The 8,805-nt window shown below is 54.4% G+C and overlaps 1 protein-coding gene across 4 annotated transcripts; it reads right to left on the reverse strand.

Moving 5' to 3' along the window:
- Window positions 1–314: 314 nt before the first annotated feature.
- POLL (DNA polymerase lambda) lies at window positions 315–8,769 on the reverse strand. Of its 4 annotated transcripts, none has more exons than XM_082644779.1 (9): window positions 8,727–8,769; window positions 7,734–7,874; window positions 6,702–6,996; window positions 6,376–6,538; window positions 5,700–6,017; window positions 4,566–4,739; window positions 3,876–4,004; window positions 1,630–1,798; window positions 315–1,198 (listed from the first exon to the last, which is right to left on the reverse strand). In XM_082644779.1, exons 2-9 carry the CDS (start codon window positions 7,846–7,848, stop codon window positions 834–836), a joined length of 1,728 nt encoding a protein of 575 aa, XP_082500905.1. In that variant the 5' UTR covers window positions 7,849–7,874; window positions 8,727–8,769; the 3' UTR covers window positions 315–833. The 4 variants fall into 4 exon arrangements, with proteins under 4 accessions (XP_082500905.1, XP_082500908.1, XP_082500906.1 ...); XM_082644782.1 differs by lacking the exon at window positions 8,727–8,769 and adding an exon at window positions 8,417–8,572; XM_082644780.1 differs by lacking the exon at window positions 8,727–8,769 and adding an exon at window positions 8,400–8,455.
- Between the last annotated feature and the right edge of the window lie 36 nt (window positions 8,770–8,805).

Consider the following 8,805-nt stretch of genomic DNA (forward strand, 5'->3'; position numbering starts at 1 on the left):
TTTAGTTCTTCCTAATGAGCCTTGCCACCTTTGTACATGTCCTCAGATAACCTGTTCTAGGGCAGGGTCCACAGGATATGCTGATGGGTAGACAGGTGTTCCTAATTCCCGACTCCATGAATTCTCCCTTTTAATGTCTACCCCTGCCCCCTTCTGAGTTGTTCAGAAGCTGACTCAGGCCCGGCCTGTTTGGAGAACAGTTAACTGGCCTCTCTGGGTTCCCATTCACCTCCTATCTCTGTCCCCACCCGGGAGAAGAAAGGCAGGCAGAGGCTGCAGCAGCTCACAGACACACCAGGCAGGTTGAATGTCAAGTGCACTTTACTGGGTCCCTGGGCCTTCCAATGCTATCCTCATTGCGCCTGGGGTGCCCCTTCCCTACACAGCCAGCTGCACAGGAAGTGGGGTGGGCGGAGGGAGCACACGTGGAGTGGCTCATTCTCCTGCTCTGAAGGGTCTTGGGTGATGTTGGGCCTCAGCTGTGCGCCTCTCCCCTGCAGCCCCCATCCCATGCTAGACCCTCCTTGGGGTAGAGAAGGGGGATGCCTGGGCCTTCAGCACAGGAAGCTGGCCTCAAACCAGGCACCAGTTCCTGCTTAAAATGGGGCAGGGGGCCATGTGCGAAACTCTCCCAGGGGCGATGGTGAGGCAGAAGGGGCAGCACCCTGTTCCTGTCAGGGAGAGGGCTGGGTAGCCCTGGGAGCCAGGCTGGCCTTTTCCATCAGGCCCAGAGGAGCTGTTGGTTGAAAGAGTGAGGTTCAGCCAGCTGAGGCTGGAGGAATGTCCAGGAGGGGCAGCCGGTCCAGCTTGGCACCCCCTCCCCCAGCCGTGGGTCACCAGTCCCGCTCAGCTGGTTCTCGGTAGGGCAGGCCTAAGAACCTGAAGACATCCTTCTCAGTGGGGGTGGGCAGTACTCGGCCAAGCCCCAACTTGAGGCCTCGGGTGTCCCGGACCACAGCTGTGCTGAGCGCATGCTCCGACAAGCTCATGCCCTTGGTCTTGGCCAGAGCCCGCATGGAGCGGTTGAAGTGGGCAGAGCCAGTAAAGTAGAGCAGGGCACAGGCAAACTCGCTGTAGGGAACTACAATGATGTCCAGTCGTCGGTGCCGCCGCCCTGGCCCTGGGAGCTGGCATACACCCAAGTACTTCTGCTGCTGGCCGTTCTCCTCCTGGCTCACCAAGTCATCCGTCAGGAACCCTGGCCCAATACAGGAGGGCTGTTGGGAGGGCAGGGAGCCAGGCCCTGGGCTGCCCAGCCCAGGGCCTCTCCTGATTATCCTTGGGTCCTCTATTCCCAGCTCATCTACTTATTTGCTGGGCGACCTTGCCCTCTCCAGGTCTGTGTCCTTTTCTGTAAAACATGCATAGTAATTCCTCTCCAAGTCCTCCACAGGGGCACAGAATGATCAGAAGAGGCACTCAAATTGCAGCTATTACTGAGCACCTCTTGGGAGGTAGGGGAAGCTGATTCATCTCTTCCCTGAAGTGGCTCTGGCCACGGGAGAGAGGTGGAATTTTCATGAAGCAGCCTTCCCCTGCTTCCTGCCTAGAGATTGCCACTTTGAGGTTCTCCCTCCTGGGGGCCACTCCTCCCCTGCCCCCCTGCTCACCCAGGGGTGGGGCTTATACCTCGCTGCCGGAGGCTGTCCAGGAGGCGGCTGAAGATGCCCTGGTGAGACCGGCCATCCGGGTGGGTGACCAGCACGTCCACATCACCGCAGGTTGCCTTCCCCCGTCGGTACGAACCACATGCCATGCACAACAGCCCAGGGTTGAAGGCCTGAGCTGCTTTCCGGACCTGAGAAAGGACAGCGAAGGGGGTGAGGGCTGTGGGCCTCAAGCCCTGCCAGGAATTCATCTCCACAGCAGCGCAAGGGCCTTCCCTGACCCAGGAGCCCACACGCCCCCTCGTGCCCCAAGCCAATCCCTGGATGCATGATCCAGCCTGAGGGAGAGAGCCCCAAGGAACAGAGGCAGAACTCCACCCTGGAGAGTGGCAGTTCTCCAGCTTGGCTAGGACAGAAGAGAAGAAAACGTGTTCACATCACCGGGGGTGGCCTGAGGAGATGAGAAGATGAGAAGATGTGCTCGGATTCTGAGCGAAGGCACCGCTCTTCAAAAGCAGAGAGACATATCTTCTCTGGGCTTCTGTCCCAACCCATGCACCCAGGTCTGTGAAACCCCACTGAGGACAAAGGGCCAGGTGCCGAGAAGCCCTCAGCCAGGTCTCCACAGCCCCAGGTATCTTTGGATTTGGAGCTAAAGGCAGAGTGTGTGAGTTGGAGCTTGAGGCCTGACAGGTGGCTGGCAGGGTACCCCGGGCCCAGGCCTCGGGGGAGATGGAGCCTAGAAATACAGCTGCATGTGTAACAAAGGCAAGGAGGGAAAGCAAAAGGGAAGCACTTCTGAGCCAATGCCCACATCCTTACTTGGAGGAATGGGGCTCGGTGGGGAGGGAGCTGAGACAGAGGGAACTGTCAGCTGAAGGATCATCCCTCACTGAGAGGGGATAAGCCCATTAGCCTCCACCCCAGAAACACTGAGGTCTTTCTTATGCGGATCTCTCTCTCTCTCTCTCTCTCTCTCTCACACACACACACACACACACACACACACACACACACGCACGCACGCACACACACACACACACACACACACATGCGCGCGCCCGCTTCCACCCCAGGACACTGAGATTTCTGGGGCCCTGGATACCTCAATTCACCTGACAGGCAGGCTTCGCTAATCCCCTCAATTCCCTTCTTGAGCCTCCCAAGAGGATGGAGGAGGCCTAGGATGAGTAATCCCATCAAAACCTCCTAAGTCTGGAGACCTTAAATGGGGAGAGTGGGCCAGGTGGGGAGCCACTTCTGTTCCAGTGGGTCAGGGCTGGAGGCTCGCTGGGGCATTCTCTATGCCCAGATACCGTGGCTGAGTGACAGGTCATCACTAGCACCAAGGCCTGGTGATGGGTGGACAAAGGGGCTTGCCTGTCCCTCCCACACTAGCCTCAGAGTCCTGTGGCTGGAAGTAGAGCTGGAGGCTAATTTCAACTAAGCTGGGCCAGAGTCTCCAGGGATTCCTACCCTATCAGAATCATAGACCAAAGTAGGAGCAAATCAGCCCCTACTCCTAATGCCAACTGAACGAATGTACCCTAGTCTCCCTCTAATCTAGGTTTTATATGAACTGAATCCCTAACCCAACTCTACACCAAACACTAATCTTGGCCGAACCTTATTTCCAGGACAATCACATATTTTAACTAAAAGCATCCAACACTAAGAAAACCCTACTCCTAATTCAGGCCTAACCTTAACTCAGCTCTTGATCTAGCTTTCCTCTAACCCCACCAACCCTAACCCAAACCCTGAACCAGCCTTGGGTGACCTGCAGAAGGTGTGTACTTCTGGAGATATAAAGCTTTGTACATTTAAAAAAAATTGTGGAGAGAAAGAGTCCATGGTTTTCATTAGGTTCTCAAAGAAGTTTGTGAATTAAAAAATGTTAAGAACCTCTGCCCTGATCACCCTAACATAGCCCAGTTCAGATCCCAATATCCTTGAGTAGTTCTGACCATAATCCATCTCTAATCTAATCTAGCCGTAACATTAACCCAGTCCTAACACCATTCTAGCACCTAAACCGGTGCTAACTCTGCCCGATACTGAGAACCCTACCGCAGAGAGCTAGTGTTGCAGCCCTTCCCTGCATAAGCCAATTGCTCTTTCCCCACTAGTCCCAATCTCTGGCCCCCCATAGCTTCCTCTGCCTGCTGGGCTCCCCTGCTGAGGGAATCAGGAGTTCTTGGCTTTGAGCCAGGCCCTGACGTTATAGTAGGACCCGGCTCTCCTTACTGGTCTGGGACACCTGCTTACTGTCTGCTCAATCTCTGCAGCCTCCTCCCTGGGCATTCGGTCCAGGAAGTCATCGTAATGCTTCAGGCCAATGGCCTGCTGGGTAGTCAGAGAGGCCTGGTTTCGGATGTCTTCTAGGCTCCGGAAACCCTGAAAAAAAAAGCCAGAAGGGAAGGCTATGAGGATCCAGGACCAATGAAGAGGCAGTGAATAAGCACACACACAAGGCTTCCATCACCCCCAGACTCCAAGGAAAGCCTGAGGCAGGACCAACCCCAGGAGCGGTTGGGTCTGTAATCAGTGGGACTTGGGAAAGGCAGGGGGCATGGAAGACACACCTCAGTCCAGCCCTGCCACAATCCTAAAACACTGGTTCATGACTCCATCGATCTGGGCATGGCTGGGTTTGGGAACCACTGTTCTGGATACTCAGCCCAGAGGCCTGGTCTCCTCAGGAAGGCCCTTGCTGGTCTGGGGGACAGAGAAATATACTTCTTGTCTCTGCCTACACCACAGATTAAGCCTCAATGATACCAAGCAACAGGGCAGTTCTGAGAGCCAAGAGAGGGATCTGCATGGGCCCTGCTCCCTTTGAGAAGTGGTCTCTCTATAGTCTGGGTTCATTCTCATCAAAGCACAGCGTAACAGGACTGTGGGACAGGAGCTCTAAGATACAGTAAAACTGAAGTGGGGGCTGGGACAGGGTGTGACCTGGTGGTACCACATCTGGGCAGTCTTGGTTCCAGCTCCCCAGATGTTGGAGAAGAGCTCTAAGACAGGCACGCTTTCACTGATGTGGTCCAGCTTCCGCAGATGCCCGCTCTCCAGGATCTCTACGATCTTTTCAGCCATCCGCTTTCCGATTCCAGAGATACTGAAGGCCTCCTAGAGGAAGGGGAGGCAGAGGCAGGAAGGAAACTGACTCCTTTAGCAGATGTCTGAGTAAAAGCCAGTACGGCCGGTGGGCAACTGATAGCTGTATAAAGCTTGGGCAGAGTTGAAGATGAGAAGTTTGGATGGAATGGGCTGGGAAACTTATCTGCTGGTTCCCAGGGGGATGGAGATCAGCACAGGAAGCAGAGGAAAGGCAATAATGACGATACTAGTCACCACTGCCATCATAACAGTGGAGCTAATATTTATGAGGCTTTACCCTGTATCAGGTCCTGCATTACAGGGGTCATCTCATTAAGTCCTCATGGGAATACTGTGTCTGTTACTATTCTTAGTCCGTTTTTACTTTTGAGGAAACTGATGCTCAGAGGGTTTAAGTAACTTACTTTAGGCAAGTTACAGTTAGTGAACGATGGGAACCAGAATTCAAACTCTCGTCTGTTGACCTTCAGAGCCTGAACTTTTTTTTTTTTTTGCGGTATGCGGGCCTCTCACTGTTGGGGCCTCTCCTGTTGCGGAGCACAGGCTCCGGACGTGCAGGCTTAGCGGCCATGACTCACGGGCCCAGCCGCTCCGCAGCATGTGGGATCTTCCCGGACCGGGGCACGAACCCGTGTCCCCTGCATCGGCAGGCGGACGTTCAACCACTGCGCCATCAGGGAAGCCCAGAGCCTGAACTTTTAAAAAACCTTTTATTATGGAAAAAATTCCAAAGTAGAGAGAACAGTGTACTGGACCCCAAGTACCCATCACCCAGCTTTTATAATTATCAAGATTTTGACAAGCCGCTTTCATTAATCTCCCTGTTTTTTTGTGTGCAAGTCCCAAACATCAGAGAATCTTAATCACTCCACCTGATCCCCACTTGTGACTGGTGCTTCCACTGACCTCTGGCCAGTAAAGAGAAGACCCCCCCAGCCCCCCACATACCCTCCCCTGACCCCCAGGTACCTGGTAGGAGGTGACAGGCTTGTGGAAGCTCTTGAGGGCATTAATGGCCTTGGCATAGCCCAGGGCCCTCCACTTGTCCCCCTGAACACTGTAGGCTTTGGCCAGCACTTCCAACTTCTCTGTGATGTGGCGGTTGTAGTTGGTTGCCTTCTGGCTCGAAGGCTGTGCACAGACCCACTTATCCAGGCCCTCAGGGGCTGGGCTAGGCTCACCATCTCCCTCAAGGGGGGTTGGGTAGCGGCCGCTGATCAGGGCTTCCAGATCAGCTGCGCTAACCTGGGTCTCTTCCCCATCACTGGTTTCACCACCAGAGCCGGGCTTGACATAGGGAAGGAGAAGAGACAATAAGTTCATGCCCCCCATAAGGAGGGCTCCTCAGAGGTGGGGGCTGAGTTTCCTAGTCAGACCCAAGAAGGACGCTGGGTCTTCTGCAGCAGATTTGGGTTCCATGTGGCTTCCCCGAGGGCCCAGCCCTAGGATCCCCAGTGATATGTGGTGGATATGGCCTGGGCAAATGCAGGAGTGATGAGTGTTGAGAAGAGTTAAATGGCTTCACAGTAAAGAGAGCCCTCCTCTCTCAGAGGCCTGGGACATTCTGAACAACCACCAGGCTCTCCCTGTTTCTGTGATCTAGTTCCCAGGAGAAGAGAGCTGTGGGGCCTGGGAGGCTCCTCACCTGTGCTTGGAGGCTTGCAACTTCCTCTGCCCTCCAGGAAGGAGATACAGGTCTGGTGGGAGGAGGGGAAGGAGAGAGGGCTGTCCTGAGCTGAGCCTCAGTAGTTCCAGGACGAGCAGAAGAGTCTTGGTCTGCTTTGCTGAGCTGTGCTTGATCCAGGTACCTGCAGGATGGTGATGGGAGGTTAAGACACCAAAGTCTCACGCTATCTCTGTTCCCAATCCTTCTCTACTCTGAAATCGTGGTTTTTTAATGTGTCCAGTTAAGACGATGAGAGTTTAATAGCTCAAGAAAACATCTGAGGAAAGACTATAGGACCAGCCTACCTCTTGGGGATGAAGATGCTGAATCCTGCTGTGTCCACGAGCCTTCTCTCCTGTAGGCACGAGCTCAGCCAGGCTGACTTCACCAGCTGAGCACCTGGGGGCAGCCAGGGCAGTCTAAGGAGGCGGAGGGCTCGCTCACAGTCCATGCCTTCATCCACCACAATGTGAGTGACCCCTGGGGCCTGGGCAGGGCATATCTGGCCACCATGCTGGACAATCTGCTTCTCAAAGAGTTCTGCCCGGGCTCGCCCAATGCCAGTGGGTACAACATGCGCCCGCACGGAGCTCAGCCACTCTGTGGAGGGGACATCCAGATACCTACTGTCATACTTTCAGACATGATCCCAATGAACCCTTCACAGTCCCCTCTCCCCAATCGTTTTCCTCCACCCAGACAGCCTGCCTTCTGGGGATTCCACCACAGGCATACAGTTAATTTCCTATGGGCCATCACTTGATGTAAGGGGCAAGGATTCTGATACGTCCTGTTTTCTGATATAACCTAGAACAGTGTCTGGCATCTTGTAGTTACCCTGTAAATCTCTTCATTTGATCATTTATTCTTTCAACACATATTAGTAGACACTTATTATGTATCAGGCACAAAGCACATGTTTTGCCATTATAAGCCTCACAGTCTATTAGATTCCCCTCCCCCAACCCAGCCCACCATGTAAGCTTTTGCCATCTATTTGTGAATTTGGCTGCAAAATAACTTATAAGTCTGGGGACCTGAGAAGGACCCCCTCCCCGCAGCAGCAGGCAGCCTCCTAGAGAGCAAAGGATTCTGCCAGTCATTTCCTTAGGGGCCAGGGAGTATTTTCTGATTTATGGAGGTCTCAGGGTGGGGTAAAAGATAAAACAGCAAGTCTCCTGTCAAAGACTGGGGACCAAGCCTAGGACAAGGCAGGTAAAAACAAACCTGCAGGCTCTGGGTGGGCAGAGTCAACTGCAATATCTGATTCTGGGCATGAACGATGTAAGAAGCCTCAGGCTCAAACACATGAGGGTTCTGAGGCTGGGTCCACTCACCTTCTGCTTCTTCTCCGTCTTCCCTCTTGGGAATCTTTGCAAGTGCTTTTGATGATGGATTGGTAAGAATTTTCTTCCGCTTGGGAAATGCCTTCAAGATGCCCCTGGGGTCCATTGAGGTATGGCTGGAGCCTGGCCTTTCTGTTGGAGGGTTGATCAGGGCAGCTGTCATATGGAAACCCAGAACTGAGGCCCCCCAACCCCTTTGACTATGAAGGTGGGGTCTCTATTGACCAGGCCTTGGGGACAGTAGCCAAGTTCCCAGGAGTCTCCCAAAACCCAACTGAACTTGGGTGGTTTAGCCTAGCTCTACACTCACCACTTTCAAAGTCAGAGTACTGGGGAAAATAAGGGGAAGAGTGGAACTATTGGGGGAACTTTTGATGGGTACCAAACGATATCATTCCTCAGGGAGTTGCTCTGAAGATTAAGTGTGCAGTGTCTGCTCCTGCTGCATCCCACTTCCAAAAGGCTTTACCAAAACGAGATGCCAGGCTAGGAATGGAACTCCATCTTTAGGAAGGACTTGGGCTCCCAAAATGAGTGGAAACTGGTGGGGACCTGTATATAATCTTTCTCTACCCCCATCACACACCCACAGAGGAAAACCGGGGTAGGGGGATGGCAGGTGGAGATTAGGAGGCGGGGTGGAGGAACGCCCTGCACCTGCCCTGGTCTCGGACCTCTCAGCACGGGGGGCGCGCAGGCCCGCAGCTGCAGGGAGATGCACGACTGCAGCAGGTGTGGGGCTCCTTCCCGGATTGGGGGAGTCTCGGCCTCACAGCTGGGGGTGAAGAAGACGCTGGCAGGTGTGAGGCACCCGCCGCGAACGCAGCTGGCGCGCGCCCGGGACTCCTAGCTGGGGGCCAGGCGAGGGCTGGACTGTCTGGATCCTGCCCTGAGGGCTCCTCCCCACTCCCCAGGTTCGGTGCCGGATGGGGTCAACTTCAGGCCGGACGGGTCACCGGGGGTGGGCAGGAGTAAATTACTTACCAGAGCAGCCAATGAGAGCAGACGAAGGGCGTGAGGGGTTGCGGGGTGGGAACAAACAAATGTCCAAAACTTCTTCCGG

Source organism: Mesoplodon mirus (genome assembly GCF_964341445.2).
Source record: "Mesoplodon mirus genome assembly, chromosome: 2".
Taxonomy (NCBI): Eukaryota; Metazoa; Chordata; class Mammalia; order Artiodactyla; family Ziphiidae; genus Mesoplodon; species Mesoplodon mirus.

Bases quoted from the DNA above. Each gene is read 5' to 3' on its own strand.
- POLL (XM_082644779.1), bottom strand. From the start codon at position 7,848: ATGGACCCCAGGGGCATCTTGAAGGCATTTCCCAAGCGGAAGAAAATT. The intron at 6,539-6,701 runs GTAGGCTGGTCC...ACCATCCTGCAG, and splicing joins AGCATCTTCATCCCCAAGAG to GTACCTGGATCAAGCACAGC. The intron at 4,740-5,699 runs GTACCTGGGGGT...CCCTTCCTCTAG, and splicing joins AGCCTGTCACCTCCTACCAG to GAGGCCTTCAGTATCTCTGG.